Raw genomic sequence first — 22358 nt, 5'->3', positions numbered from 1 at the left:
ATAGACAACAAATGTCCACTAATGTACATAAGTCGTATTATTTTGCTCCATATACAAATCAGAGATTAACGTTTAGTAGAGCTAGCTCCACTCTTTACACCTAAGGCGTTTAAAAACAATAATTGAACATTACGAACTGTTTTAATTGTTAATATCTTCCTTAAGTCGACGCGAAATTTTTTGGAAATATTTTACCCAGTATAGATAGCACATTTTCAAGCTTATCTTTTTCCCTTGGTCTTTTTAGGGTTGTTAAATTACTCCATGAATATTTAAACAGATATTTCGTATTTCTGTCGAGAAATTGATGTAAAAGCTCTTGGTCTACATCACCAGTGATTGATTTATCTCCCCCGGGGCAAGGTTCGCGTTAAAGCTTCATCTTCGTCACGGGTACATAGTTTCCGTGACCCTAATGACACTATTTGACCCATCCCCGTCGCTCGCGACTGTAAAAACTCGTAATTCAAACTCGAACCGAAGCGACGGTCAGAAACGGAAGCGCAAGGACGACGATTTCTCATGGAAGGCACGATGAACATTTGGGAACCGCTGTTACGGCGTGACCGTCTCGATCTCCCGTCTACGTTCAGCGTTATTCTAATTAATTAGCCCGCTCGTCTGGTAGATTGTTTCACGAATATTGAGATAACTATTTATGAGTTTACAGACGAGCGAGCGCCGCGCACTTTTGGCCACAATATGTATCTCCCGCATCGCTCTGATTAGTACCACTGAAACCACGCCACGTCACTTCGCGTTAATTACTAGTAAGTATTAGCTTAAGCTTCCTTAATTTTCAGTGTAGTTATGTCTCATTGTAGATTTTATTTGCCTTTTACAGGGGCAATAAAGTATCTTTACGCCGCTTCGGTAACAAGTCTCGTAATTAAGGGATACAAATGCTTTACACGCGAGATCCCCCTACCGTCTCTACGCCCCCGACCCCCGGAACTCGTTGATCACTGATTGCAGGGAATTAAGCCCTGCGTCGCGATTACATTAATAAACATTGAAACCGCGCCGATCGAACCGAGAGATCGGGTTCGCGTTTCCACTCTGTCCAGGCCAAAATTCCAGAAAAATATATTTCTATCGAATCGAATCATCCATGGACTTGCCGTCGATGAGATCTGATACGAGCAAAGGGTCAAAGGTGACGCCTTGGCACAAACAAATGGTAAAGTTCGGGCTCACTGTGCGACAACTCGCGTTGTTTCGTTGTTTCGCGACTATCGAGGCTCTGTCTATCGCGGCCATCTTCACTTTTCGCACGATGCTGGCGGAGAAGACCTCGTACGACACCGGGAATCACGGCGGCTCGAACGGGAACGTTTACACGGAAAGTCGAGGGAACGTCGACGTGGAAATAATCGGGACGCAGAAGCGTTGCAAACGATGCACAGAAGTACGTTTTCTACCCTTTGATGAGCCCCTGATTAGGTTATGACGGCGCGCAACCGGCTATAAAAACACTGTTAAAATATATCGCGGCAACGAACGGCCTCCGCTTATTATTTAGCCGTAAAAATCTCCGCCGGCCGGCTAATTGCATAATTGATTATATAAAAGCGTTTCCACCGAGCCGTCGCGATCTCTTACCTAATCGTGCTTCGTTATTCGACTAACGCCGCGCCACGCGTTATTCCCTGCCGTGATTTCCACCATTTCTCGCGGAAGTGAGAAATTATCTAATATCCCGCATACGTAATGTCCACGAAACATCAAGATCGTGCCGCGCGATTATGACGAAACGCGCAGGGGGAATGTAAATAACAAATTTTGTAAAGATCGTAATCTCGATTTCATTTTGTTCGTGACGGTGTACTTTATTTTAATACGGGGCTCGAGGAAGAAGTAGGATAAACGTGTACGGACGCTCGTACGGTTTACTCCTCCCCCATTTATCGTGAGATTTTACTAAGGGTGGATCGAAGTCTTGAATATATTGCGATAAAGCACGATTTAAACGAAGATGAAAATCAAGACAGAAGTTCTCGACGAGATCGAGAATTTCTCTATCAGCGACGAGGAGGACTCCTTCGAGGTCGAGTCGAGAACAGGAAGCGTCTCGTTGTTCCGGACGGAGACCGACGAATACGTGGACTTCGAAGACTATATCGTGGCCCTGGCGAGCGGGAAACGTTTGCTATGCAGCGTCTGCAGGATCGAGTTCCCGGACGAGGCTGAATTCAAAACGCACATGGTCGGCCACAGCCACGGGAAGCTCTTTCAGTGTGGCTTTTGTAGGAAACAGTTTTCACGGTAGGTGCGTCGTATAATCGGCAATTTGACCGTTAACAAAGCAATTACTCGTGCGATTTATTTAATTAGAAGCGAACGGAATTAACGTAACAATGTATGGTAATCAGTATCGTCGATGCTCTTCGTGGATCGAGCCCCTTACCACCTTCTTCTCTTCCTTATTGTTTCTCTTTTATTGCCCGCAAAGATTCGTTTCTGATTACTAGACTGCGGATGTTTATACAAATGCATGTGTTTCTAGGAAGTAAATAAAAGAGTTAAACCTAAATGGATAAATTAAAAATATATTTTTTATAAAAACATATGTCGAAATGTACTGCACATGTCATATATGTTTATTGCATTTCTTTTTATGAAACTCTATAACTATTTCGGAGTTTACTAATTCGATGTTTGTATACGATGGTCGTGGCAGAAATGACAACATAAGTGTTTACTTATAGTGAACCATTAATGGTAACAGTTCATGACTGATTTATGCTCTTTGTTTCAAGATCGACAGCCCTGAAGGATCACTTGCAGATTCACGAGTCCTACAAGGCGTTCGTCTGCAACCACTGCGATCTACGATTTCAAGTACGTTCTTTTCGCTGTTAATTTTTGTCGTGTAAACTCTATTTCTCATCGCCAGTTACAAAATGCTCTAGGAAAGGTTCGTGTTTATTACGTGCGTGCAAAGATATGTATGTTGCGATACGATCAAGGAGGTTCCGTTCCGCAAACTGGCATGGAACTTGCACGAGCTTCGACACAACCCTCATCTCTTGCAAACTTCTATGAATTATTGATGATATTTAACATTTTGGGCATCTCCCACACCGATGAATCTCATTTTTCAGCTTATCCTCAGCTTTAATTCCCTTCCCATTTACGAATCGTCTATCTTTTCTCGTTAAATTCCAGGAGAAGGACCAGTTGAAGGTCCATCGAGCAGAGGCGCATCCAATCCGAAGGTCGTTCGAGTGCACGGTGTGCAAGAAGAAGCTGCTCCATCGTCAGTCGTTGCGCGACCATAAGCTGATGCACAGGAACGTGAAGCCGTTCGAGTGCTCGATCTGCAAGAAGAGGTTCCTGCGCCCGAGCAGCCTGAGGGCCCACATGGTCGTCCATACCGCGGACCTGCCCTTCGAGTGCGACCTCTGCCCCGCCAAGTTCAAGCGGTCCTCGGTGCTCAAGACCCACAAGCTGACGCACACCGGCGTGAGAAGGTTCGAGTGCGACATCTGTAAGCGTCGTTTTCACTTAAAAGGCGCCCTGAAGCATCACATACTATCGCATTACGGTGAGGCACCAATTATTACCGGGGATCGTAAATGAAATCGCTACTGCGAATATTCTCACAATGAAGCACGGAAACGCCCGACGATTTCAAACTACATTGTAGCACGAGAACATTTTTCGTCTTGCCTTCGTTACGGAGCTTGCTTTCCCATGCTGGGTGGGACGTCCAAATCGGAATACTTAAACACCAACGTTATAAATTTTCGTAGAATCAAGTTACGCTACTATGCTTCCTTGGATGACACTATTTTTAGTTCCGAAGATCGCTAGTTTAATTTGATTTTTTAATGTGATTTTTCGTTTACAGGCGTGAGGCCCTACAAGTGCGAGGATTGTGGGAAGAGTTACAGGAGATCGTGGGGCCTGAAGGTCCACAGATACCGTCACACGGGCGTGAAACGGTTCGAGTGCGACTATTGCAAGTCGCGATTCAGCGTGAAAACGAAGCTGGCGAAGCACATTTACGGTCACATCGGCGAGAAACCGTACAAATGCGATTTCTGTGGGCGCCAGTACGGCGAACGGTATCAACTCAAGGCCCACAAATGCATGGCCGTCGTTCGAAGCCTGTCGCGAGCGAAGATCGAGCGCGCATTTTCGGACTCGATCACTCAGATCGTGTTCTTCCGACCGAAATCGTCGAGGGGTTTACCAAACTCGAACAACAATCGATGATAGCGCGATCGGTACCCGGAGGTCACTCGTAATTTAATTGATACCTCGAGAACAGAAAATTAAAAATTAAAAACGAAACAATGGCACGTAATAGAGTCGAACAATTAGAAACGGTCAGCTTCTACCGTTGTGTCGGTTCCATCTCGTCCGTGTTTGCATGCCTATGGTGGCTCGATAGGGACTCGGCCTTAATAAGCACCCTGCCACGGAACAAAATTCCGATTAATTTCAGCCTGGACAGACCCGGTACGGATTGCTTTCCGACTTACGAAGACTAGGCTTAGGTTCGTCATCAAGGTACCTCGTATAATGATAGTGCTCGTTCGGTATTGCTCGAACGTGACTGTTCGTGATTACCAGAACAATACGGACGAATTCGTTTGGATCGCGACGGCCCTACGGGAGTAATTGTTTAATCGAAGGTACGTGGACAATTCGCTCAATGGTCATCCCGCGATCCTCGAGCGATCGCACCGAGTCAAAGTGTCGTTTCGCGGTCGAGATCATCGTCGAACGAATTTTTTGGAATGTTGGAAAGTTGATTGAATCGAGTTGGTACCATTTTATAGGAACGCAGATCAGTCACGTATTGTGCAAAACGGAGAAGCATTTGGAACTTGTTAAAGTTTGGTACCATTTTGTAACGACTTCGGTATAATTAGGATTGACCAAATTTGATTTTTGAATTATAAATACGAATGAAACGTAAAAGAAAATTAGTTAATATGGAGACCAGATGGGGGAGGGAAATGTTTGGTGCCATTTTGGTAAAAGTTGTGCAAAGTTTACCTGGTACCATCTTGTGATTTAAGTTTGACTAGAAGATGGAGGTACCATTTTGTAGCGACTTCTAAGTAAAAGAAAATTAGTTAATATGGAGACCAGATGGGGGAGGGAAATGTTTGGTGCCATTTTGGTAAAAGTTGTGCAAAGTTTACCTGGTACCATCTTGTGATTTAAGTTTGACTAGAAGATGGGAGGTACCATTTTGTAGCGACTTCTGAGTAAAAGAAAATTAGTTAATATGGAGACCAGTTGGGGGAGGGAAATGTTTGGTGCCATTTTGGTAAAAGTTATTTTCCCTGCGAGGATCTGTTTGTTAAACGGGGATGCCCGTCCCTCAGAATTCTTTTCAAGGGTACATTATATAATTTGGTCTTGATAATACGCGAGTCGCATGTTGGTCGGCCTCAACTGTATCTCGAGCACGTGGGCCCTCCTTGTGTCGCCGCACGTGAGAATGGTACTTTAAGGTGCGTGGACACAGCAGGGGCTCGCATACGGTAATCCGAGAAGAACCGTCCTTTTATCTGATTGCATCTGTGATTCGCGATCCTCCGGGAGGAACTCTTTGACGATGCCGCCGCGCATGTCGCCTCCTGGCCACGTTTTTCCGTCTCTATTCACGAATTCACGATGCGTTTGGAACACCTGGGAGCTAGAGAAATGCTCATCGAATGCGCGAAAAAACGACTGGACGTTTTACACGATCCCCTCGTGTTCTAAAATTTGCGAGTTATTTATGATGTAAAAAGATTCGTAAGATGTACAGGGTGACACCGAAATGGACCACCACGTAATTCCACTAAAGATGAGAGAAGGTCGTATAAATTAAATATTTCTTTGACTTAAAATTCATCGTTTTACTTGACGACTTTAGCTAACGAACACTCGCTGGCGCAAAGGTGTCGAAAGTATTGCGAACTGGGTCATCTAGACCGCGGTGATTCACGGTGGCGAACGAACAAGGAAGCAGGATAAAATTTCGGATAAAATCGTCGCGTTCGCGAAAAAAAGAAATCTCGTGGCACAATTTTTGGCACATCATTTCCTCGCGACCGCGTCGCGATTTAAATACACAGACGCGAGTATCTCCCGTTCATATTTCCCGCTTAATTATACCCGGTTCCTGGAATCTACGATCTGACAGTTCGCCAAGACGCGTACTTACACGCAGTCTTATGCAGAGTCACGCCAACTTCTAATTATTTAGATAACGATCGTAGAAGCTTTAATTATTTTCTCCCGCCGTCGTTGCTCTATTCGCCGGTGTATGCTAATGACGGGACTTCGCGAAGATACTGGGCGCCGATACTATTTCGCCGTACCCTGGTCCCTAATTGCGAGTCGCGGTTGTTACGTTGAAAACAGTACCTGACAAAGAAAAGTTTTGGCCAGCCATTTAAAGAAAATTACGAGTCATTGGATATTGTCATTCCTTTAGAATTAACATATCCCAGTTTTAAAAAATTCTGTCTACGTTTATAGATCAAATATTAAGAAATCACGATGTCAACGTTCAATATTGTACGGGTTCCTGAAAATTGCTCGACTCATCACCCCGCAAAGTAGAAATCCACGTTAACGAAGCTTCCGCAATTGGTGATTAACCACACTCGTTCCACATTGGTAAGCATCGTATTTTTTAAGCAATTATCGTACGTAATTGCTTAAATTATTCAGAGGGTTTACATATCGGCCGAAAACGTTGGAATTTTAATAAACGCTCGACGTGGGTTTGTTTCACCTTCGTAGGAGCCGTTCTGTTACCAAATAATTATTTCCCAACAATGTCCAATTATCGTGGGTCAGCGCGGGGTCAGGTTTAGTTAAAATTTCGCGAGTTTCGACGTTGCTGGACGCGGTTTAAGCGGAGGGGGTCCGCGGTGCTCCGGTTGGTCTCGAAAAAAGGAAAAACGCGTCGAGGAATATTAAATAACGACGATGTCGATTAGTATTGACAACAGCGATTAAAGAGGCCGAATTGCCAGTCGGTAATGACCGAGCAGCCTTCGCGAGCAGTGAGCACTGTAATTTCATTGATAATATTTAAATACGGGCTTTTGATAGCTGTCTACCCTCGGCTGGCATTACCGCGGGCCCCATAGGGGCCCATAGGTCCCCCTCCACCTGCCTCACTCCGCCTCTGAGACCAGCAGAGGCGTACTATTTATCGACCTGGTCCCGTCATTATTTCATCGAACTCTTTCATCGCCTCTTCTGGTTAATCGGCGACCCGTGAGGCCCCGGAATCGAGTGCCGCTTACTCCGATCGCTTTCCTTTTCCCTTTACTTTTCCACGTTTCGCGATGATTCCATTATTACATTACGCAAATTATTCCATTATATAAATTTCTCGCCGCGTTGCGAAATTCTCGTCACGCGCTAGGTAATCGCGGAACGAGCAATTATAACATCGTTACGAGTTCTAATTTCGATGCTCGACCGGCATACGATTGTTATTGGGCAAGATAACGCAAATACATTATCGCACACGTCGCTCTTTGTCGGCTTCTTTGGTTCTATCGCGGAGGGTCGTAACAAACTGATCCAAATCGCTAACATTTTTTTGCATACGTACGATAATTTGTCAAGAAAGAACATTACGAGCGAAAATTATTCAGTGCCCGATCGTTAGATACCTAAATTACTATCATCGTTAATGTCTATACTTTATCGCGATACGTTCGGGTCACAAGATTCATGATTGCGTGTTTTCTTCAATAAGAAAATTCAAATTACGTTTCCTCGGTGATTTGCATAGGAAATGACTCGTATGCGAAATAACGCTCTTTATTAACGCGTAAATCAAACATCAACGTGATTCAACGATACTTTGTAACTGAAGTGTAAAGAGTAAACATACTCATCATAGATTCGATCTCTTGTTCATGGTGGGTAATTGTATTATTAAACACATAATAAGTGCTCTAATTGCATGCCTCCATCCGCAGCGCACAGTTCTGCTCTTTTCATTAAATTTCAACGAGCAGAAGCAAATAAACTTCGCGAATCCACAGTTCTGCATTTACGTATTATCCGATACCGAAGCTCTGTATCGTTAACGGGTGTTTTATAAACAGTCGATCGTTACGTTGTTTTGTACACAGATCTCTCAATCGTGTAACACGCATATGAGAAAAATTATCTATGAAAACTGTTGGAAACTAATGTAAAACTAATGTAAAACTTTGTAAAATATGAAATGACAACGTGTACAACGTATCGAGCGAACGGTCTGCTCGGTTCACAGAACTGAAATCATGATAAGCGCATAAATGAAATATGATGCATCGATAACATTTGTTCGTCGGATCGTACAACGTGTCTAAAAAATGGCAGTGACCGTTAGAATCAACAGCCTGCATAAATTCTCGCTCTGCACTTAAGCATCGATTCAATTTCAATTCCATCTGACGTTTTAATTTCAATGTTCTTGTAGTCGATGGTTTGATAGAGTGATACGTGCATGACTTCGTTCTCAGTATTAACCGTACGAACAGGTGGAAAATATATCATGCCCGAGACTATTTATGTCTCTTCCGGCTTTAGATTACAGACATTATTCCGTAGCATAAATGATTCAACGCATTACGGAATATCTTTTAATGTGAAACAATTTCCTTCCATCAACGTCCAAAGTTTCAATTACCTTGTTGCACCGTGTCTGCAGTTTCCAATTAATATTATAGAAAATAATTCATATAATAATCGAACGAACTGGTGGGAATGTCATTTCTGAGATCGTTGCATCGATCAAAGATTCCAACCTCGTTACTTCGTTAAACGAATTACGTTGTTGGCCAGTCTTTGCAAGTATTATCAAACAGCTCTGGCAATTTCTCGATACAAGAAATTTCAATGTAGAACAATGTCAAAATTATTTAACGCGTTAATGTACTCAAAGTTTTATCAAGTTAAGCTGTTTACTATTGGCTTCTTTATATCGAAGAAATGTGCGAAGTCTGACGAAGATCCTTAGATACAAGCTGTTTAACATTTAGCCTTAATGAATTGTAGCAAGTTGCACGATAATGTTCAGATTTTCATCTTCCAACTGGTTCCTGGTTTTATTTTAATTCATATTTATTATTCAGAACCTTGCTCGCCAGTGTAAGCATTGCCGGATATAGTTACGAAGAAAGTAGATTATTCGAAATGTTTGGACGAACTCGAGGAAAGGGTTGAACCGTCTCGCGACGTGCTGTCCTTTCTTTTAACGATAAAAAATATTTTTCGTGTCTTAAGAACTTGCTAAACAAATGGTAAAAATCTTCGAACAGTCGATCGTACCGTTGGTGTGGAATAAACTTCCCAACAACAAAGACTAACGTAGCAGAAAATTGGCCATGGAAGAAACGCGCACCGTCACGATACGTCATATTTACTTAAATATACGTTCGAATTATGCAACCAACGACCTGGCAGTTACGCCTTTAATTAGCTCGACCCTTGATCCTAATCGTTAGCATCGTCTAAAATTAACGCTCTTCTTAATTCATAATAGAGGAAAGGAGAAGGCAGACTCCCGGTTAGACAGGCGAATTATAAATTCATTGCAATTAAGATCGCAGCGCGGCCATTATTATTAATTCCGGTTAATTATAACAATCCACGGAACATTTTATACTCCGTGCCCGTGCTCGGTTCACTGAAAGTGAAAACTGATGCTCGTTAAAAAGAATGTTATAAAATTAATGATGGTACGCCCCCCTATTAAAGAGCAATTAAAAATCGTCGTTGGCGATTGGACGGGTGTTTCGACTGCGAACGGCGCGCGTTTCCGCGATTTGCATGGCCGCGATCGTTGGTACCATAAATCCATGAAACTCTCAGGGGTCGAGGGAGGGGGCGGTCGACTTTTTTCCCGCCGCGAGAGCGATCTAATTGGATATGAAATTAAGTCAACGAAATCCCAGCAAAAATCCCAGCGCCGCGCCGGAATTTGAAATTCATATCTTCCGGCTGCCGCGAGAGTGTGCGTCGCTCGCGCATCCGTCATCTTTTTCTGCCCGTCCGGGAGAGCGCATAATTGCGTTGCTGCATAAACCTCCTCCTTGGACGTCGGGTCGACTGTCGTTGAAACTGGACGAAGGAGGTCGAAGAAATCTTTATCGTCGATGTTCGTTCGTCGTTGCGTCATTGATAGGAGACTCGCGACGTACATTTTTAAATTATGACCCTTCGAGGTCCTGCGTCAATCTGGTCTCGATGTCGTATTTCAAACCGATCCTGCGTTCAGATCGACGCGCAGTGTCGCGATCAGAGGCACTAGCTGGACAAAACTGTTCCTTTGCGTGTATTGATGCGTGGTATACATATTTTTTGTTTTATTCGATATTTAATATCTGTTTTCAAAGTATACAGAGTTTTCTAAATTATAGAAATAATTGACAGTTTTAGTTTGGATTAATGTACGTACTTTCGCGATATGGTTCCATTATAAATCTCTGATTTGGAATGTTACAAAGCAGCTGTACAATTTACTTTAACCCCTTGACGTATGATTTAATACGTATACTATTTAATAACCACGAAAAAGAACAGATTTGTTTTACGAGTACCTCGTGAATAAGGAGTAAATAAATTTAAAATGGCGACGTTTGGTGGGTGTTTCGAACGTATTGTACACGGTCCATCTTTTCTGGAGCGCTGTCTAATTGCCCAATTTACGAAATAAAATATCAATTTCGATCTAGAAGCTCCTGTTCGAGCGCGAAGTCGATCACGACGATCGCACGATAACAGTTTCGAAACAGTTGTCGCGCTGGAAGGCATATGGATAACGAATGGTTTTTCCCAGCGCGGTCAGCCCGACTTGCGATCGATCGACGATCCTAGAAGGAGGACAGGACGCGAGCCCGAGTTCCCTGGACGTTAACGGTTCACGGTCTCGAGACAGGAAAGATGTCGCGTGCTTCATCGCCGCGCCCAGCGTCTGCCCCGGTGAATGAAACCAGCCATCCGCGGTCTCGTTTTGCGTCTGGCTTCGTTTCCAGTCCGATCATGTAGCCTTCCGTCTCGACTGACAGCTTTAATATATCTGTTCGCGATGCGTTTCATCCCGAACGTTTAGGTATAATCCGACTTAATGCCGGCTGATTCAATTCAATGAGCTCCGACGGAGGCTTGAAAAAACATCGGGCATCGAGCAGCCAGCAATGTTCATGGAAATGCCCTTAATTCCCTCGATTATGGGAAGACTTTTCGCTCGTACCGGTCGTACAGTAAAAACGAAACGAAACGCCTCACGTATCGGGTAAAAAACGATTACAAAATCGGAAACTGCGTTCGATGCAATTCAATCATAGAAGTAGTCAATCTTCGAACCTCAAAAAAAAGATTTCTCTCGAGCATGATACCTTTCTGAAAATAGATCTAACTTGCCTTACGTTTGCGAATACAAGAGATGTATATTGCTCTGTATATTGCTCTTATAAAGTAAACAAAGAGCAAAGAATTTTCTTCTGTTCTATTACTTTTTCTTATTAAGCTATAAAACCCTCTACTGGATTATTACCAGCATGCACATTTTTATGCATACTAACGGTACAGAGTTATACAAATATATATTATAGCTTATAGCTTATAGTTAGAACTTGAAGCTATTGTTAAAATATCATTTGTGTAAATTCAAAATTCTACCTATGTTACTGAGTACTCGGTGCAAATTAGAGATGCTGATCATGGTTTTTGAGAAATTTGTGAATAGCCAGTAGGAGTGTAATGTATGGTTTGCTAAGAAAAAAGTCCATCATGTAGGAAGATGGTCTATGCTGCTTGATGACAAATATTCTTGCTAACAAAAACAAAATTATTTGACCAGATTCCTGAAGATCCAGCGTAGGGATCAGTTACATTGGACGTCGCATGCAACAGGCTGCGAGCGTCTCTGGGCCTGGATCATCAGGGACACGGAATTCCTCGCGTTCGGGGGAGGGTGGCCTCGTTTGCATATCAAATATTGCTGCACCTAGCGTGTCCAGAATCGGCGCGGATCGTCGTCGGATCGGGTCGGTGCCGGGCGATCGATCGCTGCTCGTCCCGTTGGAGACAGCGAGGAGGAATCGTCGGTTTCGGCGCAAGAGTGGCGCGGTGTCTCGAAGAGAAGAGGCCTCCGTCGCGCGGTCCTTCTTGCCGCGGCTGGTCTCGGTTCGATGTAGGTAATCATGCGCCGCATTCCCCGGGTGCCGGAGAAGATTTTCGGTTTCATTGTACGCGAGGGTGGGTTAGAGGAGAGGACGATCGACGGCGCGGCAGAAAAAGAGGATCGAGCCCTGTGCACGGTCGACGAAGAGAGAGGGCGTATAGAAGTCGGGTCAGAAGAAAGGCAGAGGCAAGACGACTCGGAAGAAAAAGGCGGGGAGGGAGGCGAACGGGGCGGAGGTGGAGGAAGAAGAAGAAGAGGACGAAGAAGAGGGAGGAAGAAAACGAGATGGTAGCCGGGAGTCCAAGCAGATCCATCGTCCGGCGGGCTCGGTGGAAGCAAACGACGCAAAAACTGGCGTGCATTGTCCCCGACTGAGAGGCAAACCGAGCTGATGCCGCGGGACGGAGTGAGAGGCATCGAGGAGAACCGGAGGAAGCTATGTTCCAGCGGATCCATGCATACCAACCTTCCCGAGGCAGCATCGACGATCCTACCGAGAAAAGAAGAGAGGCCTGCTGGTGGTACGGGAATGGTAAGGAGGCCAGCGGACGGGGGAGAGACAGAGAACGCGGTCGATTTGATTTTTAAATGCAAACAAATCTACATCGTGGCAAAAGCGCCGCCGACCAGGACGCGCGCAGTCAGAGGAAACCGACGTTATTCCGCTACCGGGGCGACGTTTGAAGCGGAACGTCGTCACCGGCCGATACTCGACGGCCTGCCGGATACTTTTTTTCAGATCATCGAGGCCCGCCGCGAAGCCACCCCGCCCCCGGGATCCTTATTCCTCCCCACCTGGGGCCCCTCACGATCGCGAGAGATCCTCACCCGACCGCTCCTCCCACGGTGAACGCCAGGGCCGCAAACTGGACACCGATCTTAAGTGGACTGACGATTTGTCGACCGATCCATCGCCGCGCCGAGCTTTCTCGCTCGAGTTTCAATTTCGTTCGACTACTACGCGATCAATTAACGCGTACACTGCCGCCAGAGGTTCTTCGTATTCGAGGATACGATATTTGGTTGAATAGTCCAAATACAGGGGTTTGCAATGAGAGCGATTGAAATTACGATCGTCGTAGCTGCCATGTTTGTCAGTCGATTGTTCCAGTCACGTGACATCGAAAATCTGGACTATACAATGACAGTATCATCATTTAACTCTCTCTTTACTCCTAACCACAAATCGTTGACGATCTCAAAGCAAACATCACCTGCGCGATCGGTGATGTACGGTCAGAGAAAGATTACAGAGATAACTAAAATATAATTTATTCGGATGACGTTTCGCCTCTCTTCCAACTAAAAGGAAGCGCAAATACATATAATTAGCCCTTTGTCCTAAGATTTAATTTAAGATCGGGTGTACCACAGTTGGCCAGTGAATTTATTACGAGCGGGAACGAACGTCCAATCTGCCATTGCCAATCGGCAGGACGACGACGAAACCGTGTGAAGGAAGTTTTAAAAAATTAACTCGTTCGAAAACTATGGAATAGTAAGCAGTAACACGGGATTCGTTTGGTTCTTGTCTTGGCGTCTTGTATTCAAAAAATAAATTGCGCTGGTTGAAAAAGTCGTGCAAGGATAACGATAGAAAAACGGAAAAGCTTATGGATAAACCTGGTAAAGCAAAGTGTCGAGACAACGATACAAGTAATGAACTCGTTTACGGTTTTCTTTCTCAGAAAAACTTATATTTCCTTTGCTTCTCCTGTATTTTCCTACGCGGTTAAAATCGTATAAAACTGCCATTAAAAAAACATTCTCTATTCGTTTCCTAAATTAAAAAATTGTTTAGGTAGTCGACGCGTTAAAGAAACGAAAGTCGCAGTAGTAGACACTTTTTGTTTCGGTAATAAATACTTTGAGAAAGCGTCTAGAAAGTTGGCGGCATTTCATGTTTTTGTAGAACGGACTATTTTATTCGAAGAACAAAAGGTTATTAAATGATAACAGCGACTGGATATCTTGATTCAAAGAAGCATTAATGCGTCAGAAAAGTAAACGTTTCTTTCTATAACGTACGGCTGATACTGTCTGGAACTACTGGCACAATTACGTTACTCATATTACGTATAGCCGTTATATAAGTATGAAGAAATTATACATACGTGAAATTTTTTTAAAAATTGTACCGACTCGCTTCGAAAATGTTTGCCTCGAGTAGAAAAACAATGATTTCTCATTCAGTTTGGGGCTTTTCTGTCGGTAAATTGGTCTCTGCGCGGACGAACTGGTAATTGTTCGCTTTTTCTTACGATACGTTTACATTGCTACGCCCCGATGTAGAACATAGTTGAAATACTTGGAAATGGTCGTTGTTCATGGGATAGCGCGCAACAAGGTGTCCATTTACTGCGCGATGTAAGAAAAACCATGATAAGAACTCGCGTGCTAGTGTTCACGCGTTCGAAAGAGAATAAACGCGTTGCTATATGTTAGGTGCTCGTTTTCAAGGGGACACGTAAAAACTGCGCGTTTCGTTTTAGTCAGTTTCGTCTTTCTTGCGTTGGTTCTTGCGTCCCTCTATGTTGGAAATATTTGCTTCCATGGACACCGCATGTATCGAGCGGATCAATGTTCTCGTTGAATATTTTATTATATTATGCGGATCAAAAGTTAAATAAGTTCCCTGGTAATCGATAATCGTGGGGAGCAAAACGGTGATATTTCGTGAATGAAAAAAAACATATCGCCGCGAGATTGGATCGGTTTTTTCGAAGGCACGCGCCCGTCGATGGCACAGCGATGGTCTTCGATCCCTCCTGTATCCCTCTCGATTTCGTTGGGGACACTTTCACGAGGGAACCCCGGGCACGAGGAACGCCGCGGACCACCAGATTTCACGCAGGTACAACGACACTCGTTGCACCGAGGAATGACAACGCATTCCAAGCGTGTGCGCGGTCGCTCGGAACGAGGGGTTCTCAGCGTCTAAGGGGCGGGGAGGGCATCGCGTTTAGCAGGATCTTCGGTAATTGTCATTTCTGAGCAGCCAGACATACCTACTCCCGAGCAGAAGAGGCCTGGTTCTCCTTATAATAATATGCGACCACGACGGGAGCGGTGTCTTCTGTGCGACGCGACCGAGCTCGAGTTCCAGTCCGGGTCTCGGTCGCCTAATAAAACGATCGTCGATTATCGTGCAATTATGCCGTCTCATTAATCCACCAGCAATTATGTCTTCCCCCCTCTTGCCCGCGTCCACCGGTCTGTCCGCCTCTCCCTTCGTCCTCCGTGCTCCTCTCCGTCGTTTCTTCTCGTTCCTCCCGTTTGCCGACGTACCTTTTCGTGCGTTCTCTCCCGCGGAGGGGCTCTGCAGGCCCTTATCCGCCGTTTCATAACTTATGAACGTTGACAAGCGCACGCCGCAATGTTGGGACAAGCTCGGACGCGGTCGTTCCCGTCAGCGGCGGCAATTACACCCTACTTGGAACCCGAAGCCGCTGCTCGCGAACGCGCGGCGTCCGCGGCTCGTCGGCCTGGTCCTCGGGACATCGGCGTCTTTTTCGACCCAGGCCTCCCTTTTTCGTCGGAACCGGAAAGAGGCTAGAATGTTTGCGTCCCGACAAATCGAGCCGCGAGCTACGGAGACGTGCACGCGCTCCAGACTTGCTCCTCGATTATTTCGACTGTTAACCTCTTGAGCTCTATGATCCAGGGATTCGAACTCCAACCCTAACCATAACCCGGTTCACCAAGGAAGGTTACTGGAACCCGTACTAATCACGTGGGAACGGTCTCTAAACTCTAAAAGGAGCAGGTTACGCTCGTAACGGGTTACCAATAGTATGAGATAGTCTACTTGAGACAAATCATTCAATAAAAACACAATGTTGATGTATAAGTAAATAATATTCAGGGTGTTCAGCCATCCCTGGGAAAAAATTTTAATGGGAGATTCTAGAGGCCAAAAAAGGCGAAAATCAAGTATACTAATTTGAGTAATTGAATAATAATATTGAAGTGTCTTAATCATCGAGTCCGACCACACGCCTGTAACCACCCCTGACATCCTTACAAATTGTGTTTAAGCACGGCAGCCAAATATAAACTTAATACGACCGCAAAGGGTTAACACGAAAACCTAACTAAACCAGAACAGACATATCCATAACAGTTATAATTTTTCCCCCCCATTCTCATGACTGTTTCCAACCCCCCTGGTTCAAACGTTGAAACCCTTCGAAACGCTTCTATTCCAATTCGAATCCCTCTTTCCGCAAACGTCTTATAGAAGCCGGCGAGATCGTTCTGCATTCCAAGTGCTCCCAATTCCACGGAACGATCCCCAGCGGCCGTTTAGCGGTCGATCGACGTTCCAGGCCGCTTTACCCCGACACACGCGCGACCGTTTGGTATCATCCCCCTTGGCCGGGTCCGCGTTCCAGAGAACGTCCAAAAAACCGTCCCCGTCATCGTCGCGTATCCCCGAAGATAGCGCATTCAAATAAAGGCGAGGCAGTCGAGGCCTCGTGGCTGGTGACAAGCCCTGACGCTAGCCTCTTTTGATGTCGCCGCCGCGGTCGGCATCTGATTAGCATCCACCTCGCCGCCCCCGTCCCACCTTCCCTCCGACTCGCCTGCAGTCCCGTCGTTCGGGCCTGCATCCTCCCGGTCGATGGCGAGGAGGAACAGAGACCACGAGGTCGTCGTGCAAGAGACGTTTCGGTGCGAGAGAGGAGGACGGCGGAGTCCGCGATGTCGTTGCTTGGACCGTTGACTGAGCCGCGTCTTCTCGTCCGTCCATCTAGCTCGTCTCTAACCTTCCATCGCGGTCGGCAAGAGGGACGAGAGGGACCAACGGGCGAACGAAGCTAGCCGCTGAGTTATTCCCGCCGTGGCCGCTCTCTTTCTCTCTTTACCTGTGCGCGTAGCCGCGGCGACATCATTTAAATGTCCCTTTGCGGAGCGTCCGCGGGTTTTTAGTCCCTCATCTCCGAGAAGCCAACGGCCCTGGCTTGGCGGGAACACGAGAGGACGCTAGAGATTCAGCTGGTACGCGACGAATACCGGCATACTAAGCAGCCGTGCGCTTTTCCTCGACGCGATTCCTGGACCTGTCGCCCCGCGAGACTTCGCCGACCCGGTCGACGGTTTTTGAGGTGACGCGGAACGACGCTGCACAGGTAAAAAAGCATTGGTGGCTTAGAGCAGACCTGAGACCGCAAAGGGTTAATTTTTTGACGCGTAGTTTGTTCCGTTAGGTCCTTCGAAACGTTGTCATCGATACGTTGATCGTTCAGGCTTAAGCTCATCTTAAACACTGGTACCTCGAATTCCAAACTTCTCTATTTCCTTGTACAAAAAATTGTATCAGTACTCGATCTATGATCGTCCAGGCTTAGACTCATCCTAAACACTGGTACCTCGAACTAATTCCAACCTTCTTTATTTCATTGTATATAAAAATTACACTAGTACTCGATCCATGATCTTTGAATCCTCCAAGCTGACGCGAACATAACGCCGAAAGGAACCTGCAGGGTCGTTTCGAAATCCCTGCAAAGCTAACGATACGTAACCCGAACTAGCAATTATGACTGAATTGCGTTTGCAAATACGCGTTTGAAATAAAACACTGCGGGAGCGGAGATCGTCGAAAGGTCTGGCAGAGTCCTTGCCGATCGTCGAGCGTCTCAGGAAGCGGTTCTCCAGGCCGAGTAACACATCAAACTCCGTGTGACGTGCTCGTACGTATGTACGCGTACACGAGGAAATATATTAAGGCTCGCAAGCGCGAGCTGGTTAGGGTTTAAGAACGGGGTATAAAGATGTTGTTTGAGGCGTCGGACACCTGTGCCCGGCCTGCTGGCTCTGCATATGGTCCGCGTTCTCTCTTTCTCTGTCCCCTGTCTCCCGCGATCTCTCTCTCCCTTTATCGTCCGCCTTCTTCTCTATGGTTCTTTCCACCGCTCCGTGAAACATCATAACGTACGCGCACGTTGCCCCGTGTGGATTCACGCGTGCACGTACCCGGTTGTGTACAGCGAAGAGACGGAGCAGTACGTAACGTATGTACCCTGCATTAAGATGCAGACGATGATAAGGACGACTTTACGATCTCACGCTCGGACGATTCATAGCCTGGCGATGTATGAACGGCCGCCGTTTACTGGTGTTCCCGCGGTACTCGGAACCCAACCCTCATCCCCTGCCGCCACCTTGCTTCTGCGTCCGTGCTAGGACTGGTTTACGCCCAGCTCGTTCGATTGATCCTCGATCGATGGTACCTCGAACACGGACGCTGGTGAAAATTCCCCCAAAAAATTCCATCCTTCGTTTCGACAAATCAAACGCGACGTACAAAAAACAGACACAGGATACAGGCATCAATTATACTCTTAACTGTGTCATCCAATGGAAATAACCCTTTCTTTTCCTTGTCTTGCAATTGAAAACAACCAAGAAACGATAAACTTAAATTATTATCATTAGCAATTGAAGCACTCCTTCGATCGCTGGAACACCGTGTATATCTCGCGCCTACGATACCCGTGGCACATGATAGCCGCGCAGAAATAAGATACAACTATGAGCCTGACGATTATACGTCGACATGCGCGACCTCCTCGATACTATCGATCGGGATACGCGTGTGCGTGAACTTTACCATCGCGCGAGTCGATTGCTTCGCTATACGAGCAGCTGTACTTGCCCGGTAACTAATACGCGTCGAAATATATAATGCATCGAGTGAATCCACTCCGAGTTATCCGTCATCCTAACCGCGCGTGCTAAGCAGCTTCGATAACCGTACAAAAACTGGCGTCTCTCGAATACAAGCGGTCCGATCCTCTAAGTAATTACGAAGCCTTCTCTAACCGTAGATCCTCAAGTGACGCGAAAGTCCGTGGAAGCTTTGTTACGGAACTCGTCGATTTGACGGGCTTCAGATTTCACGCTTAAATCTCTTAGCAAATTACGTTGAATTTGATTGATGCAACGATGTGAATATATATCCTAATTAAAAGAAAAACCACACTCGAACGGTCAACGCGACGAGTTTAATAGCAAGACTATCTCGTTTGTGTAAAGATCCGCGTCTTACGAGAAACGCAAAGCGTTCTACAATCGCTCGTTATTGGCGCGTAATTCCACGAACTCGGCGGTACAGAAGCAATTGGAATCGATCTTCGTCTCATTAAACGTAATGCTCCCAATCACCAAAAATTCAAGAAATCCCCGGCAACTGGCTTTTGGTGTTCCGTCGGCGGATCATCGAAACCCCCTATTAGGTTCCTCTCTCGAAGGTAATTGGTCGAAAGAACGGCGTATCGAGGGCGAGAGCGCAGGTGCACGCGAAATCGCAAGACGCTCCTACGGTGGACGATTCCGGTGGATGCAGTCGAAGGATCCCTGCGCATCCTGTTGCATATTTCACCCGTAGAACCCTTTTAGTCGTTCGAGCGGGGCCACGGGCGCACGGGCGTGTAAATCAAACGCGCGCTGCCCGCTTGTAAATCTCCGGTTAAATACACACCGCGGAGATAATTTACGCAGCCGCACATTGGTCGTTCGCGACCGTCTCTCTTTCGCTCTCCATCTTCCCTCGCGTACCGTGTCTTTCTTTTTCTTTTTTTCTCGTTTATTCGAGCCAGTCAGTTTTTCGGGCCGCGTCCACTTCGGGATCCGACTGTCCCGGAAGGCGAGGGCCTCGTCAGCACGCCTCGTTATATGCTTGTAACGGTCGTTACGGTTACACGGACGTTGATACGCCGATAATTCCTGCCGCAGAATGAAAAATATTAGCAATATATTATGCGGCGCGATGTATGCTCGTCCAAAAGACGCCCCCCTTTCTCTACGCTCGGGCTATTTGTCCGGGCGTAATGAGAGGAATGTTTACCGACACCTTGAGATAATTATGGGTGAGCCGCGGACGAGATTTAGGGCTGAAAAGGGAGCAAAGGGTTTCGGGCACGGCGCGGTTCGTTCCGCTTAATTTATAACTTTCGACGACTTCATCCAGCCTGGTTACTTTGTATTCCGTCGTGTTTGCTTATGTCCTTCCGTAATGTTTTCATACATCTTCGGTAATAATTGTCGACGCGCGTCGTTAGTGCGAGTAATTTCTGACAGTGTGGCCCGGGACGTCGTCAAACTTATTTCTGCCCCCGGGGGCCTGTTTACACCGTCGCTCGTAAGTATCAGCCCCCTACGGGCCCGACGATCCATTTTGATAAGAAACGACTAGCCACGATGCAATCTCGCGGTGCCATTTTAGGGAATTAAAACTGCCCTAGAGTAATTTATAAGTGCTCGTAATTTGAAAGATTCGTTAATTAACTTTCGTCTATACTTTTTTGCAAAAACCAAATGAGATTTAATGTTTTGGTTTGATAACATGACCGGTTTCCTCTTTCCAATTGCTTTAAAATTAATTTCTTTAAGAGCCTCCTCGTGCTGGCCATTTACTGCAACGCTACCCCACATAGTTTTCCAATAATTTCGCTTGGCTTTTGCTTCTTTCGCGATAAGGAAACGCGCGCGAGTCTCTTATTTTGTTCTGCTACTGTCTTCGTCTGTCCACCTCAGAAATTGAACAAATAAGAATTCAAACAACAGTTTATGTTTACGACACAGTAAGGAAATCGATTCAGTGCAGTGGTAAAATAATAGAGATACGAATTAACTTTGAAGAGAAGGGTAACTGTACAATTTGCAAAATTGGTACAAATCACTTTGTAGAGATAAGAAGGTGAGAGTTTCCGACGCCCGATTCCCCGGACGATCAATTTCGCCATAAACCAATGAAAAATATCAGATGTCTTATCGGACGCGAGCTGACGCGTTTCTCTGGAGATCATCCATCAGATCGTTGGCTCGTATTTTATCGTGCAGATGTACGGGCCCGTAAGTATCTAATGCACGTGTTGTGCACCGGGCAGACGCGGCCAGACGCGGGATGCACCGTCTCGTGCAGAAGCGGTGAATGGAGGCTGTGTAAGGTGACGACAGGTGGGCCAGTTCCTTGATAAATGAAGTGAGAACTCGCGGCTACTTATCCGCCGATGCATCAAATCTGTCCGCGCGAAAGGATCGCCGGTATTAAAAGTGCATCGGAGATCTATGCTTTGTCTCGCGCCGATCCGCCTTTCTCCCCTGAAAAGATAAATACGTCCTGAGCCCAGCTCCACGACACTCTTACGTTCATCTTTGCGACATATTTTCACGTTTCTGAATCGAGACATTCGATAAAATTTATTTAATAAGACTCATAATTCTACTTTTCCTACGCTCCGCTAGTTTTTTTTACGCGGAGAAGCGTAACCGTCAACACGATGGGTTCAACACTAAACCTATCATGATCGCTCAAATGACCATTTTTTAAATCTCGTTTGGAATTTTTAACACACAATGTTATTTTAGTGCCACTTAACTTCACAACTTTTTTTAGAGTATACATATTGTTCGTTTTCTGAGAAAACTATGTAGTTTGTTCTTGCCTATCACGACCGGGTCACTCTTTTGGAAAAAATAGAATAAAATTTAGTATCAAACTCTGAGTAGCTTCCAATGTAAAAAGCAAATATGAAAGGAGAGAATTTTCCACTGTCTTAGACGTATTAAAAATAGTTAAACTTTACTCGCTTACAGTTCCGAAGATATTAGTGTTTTATTAATAATTAAGCCACTGTTAGAAGCGGGAAGGCCTTCCCTTTAAAGCGGTTTTCGGTTTTTGACGATCGGACTTCCCGTTTTCGAGATATCGTAATTTATGTAAATAGGTAATTTAAAAAAAATTCTCTTATGGCGCTTCCCGTGTTAAAGTAGACTGAAATTACTAAAACTTTAATTACCTGCAGTTTCGAAATTATTAGTATTTTCTCCATTATCGAGGCATCGTTAGCGGCGGCAAAGCTTCCTCTTTGAAATGGTTTTTGGTTTTTGTCGATCCGACTTTCCGTTTTCGAGATATCGTAATTTATGTAAAAGGGTGTTTTTCTTAATTTGACTATCTCTGTCTCCGTCTGACGCGTCGCGTCGTACCTCTTTGTCGCACGTGACTCGTGACCGAGTGACCTAGTTTCGGACGTAGTATTTCCAAGAATTTACTACGCACTGTTTACTAGTGTCACGCGCGCGAGTTCATTGATATCAATGAAACGTAAACAAATGCTTCGGACCCTTATATCTCCGTAACTAGCCACCGCATCGACTTGAAATTAAAATCGTCATATCTCCGGAACTAATTACGCTA

General features: G+C 45.5%; 1 protein-coding gene across 1 annotated transcript; it reads left to right on the top strand.

Annotated features, from left to right (window-relative positions):
* The first annotated feature begins 1276 nt into the window (after positions 1-1276).
* LOC122396662 (oocyte zinc finger protein XlCOF6.1-like) lies at positions 1277-4235 on the top strand. Its single transcript, XM_043395253.1, has 5 exons — positions 1277-1408; positions 1976-2265; positions 2760-2841; positions 3169-3547; positions 3854-4235. Exons 1-5 carry the CDS (start codon positions 1277-1279, stop codon positions 4219-4221), a joined length of 1251 nt encoding a protein of 416 aa, XP_043251188.1. The 3' UTR covers positions 4222-4235.
* Positions 4236-22358: the final 18123 nt, after the last annotated feature.

The sequence above is a fragment of the Colletes gigas genome, unplaced genomic scaffold (assembly GCF_013123115.1).
Source record: "Colletes gigas isolate AHSC1104 unplaced genomic scaffold, ASM1312311v1 Colletes_gigas_Sc00001, whole genome shotgun sequence".
In the NCBI taxonomy this organism is placed as follows: Eukaryota; Metazoa; Arthropoda; class Insecta; order Hymenoptera; family Colletidae; genus Colletes; species Colletes gigas.
The sequence above is the reverse complement of the archived record's forward strand: the minus strand, read 5'-3'. Positions and strand labels throughout refer to the sequence as shown.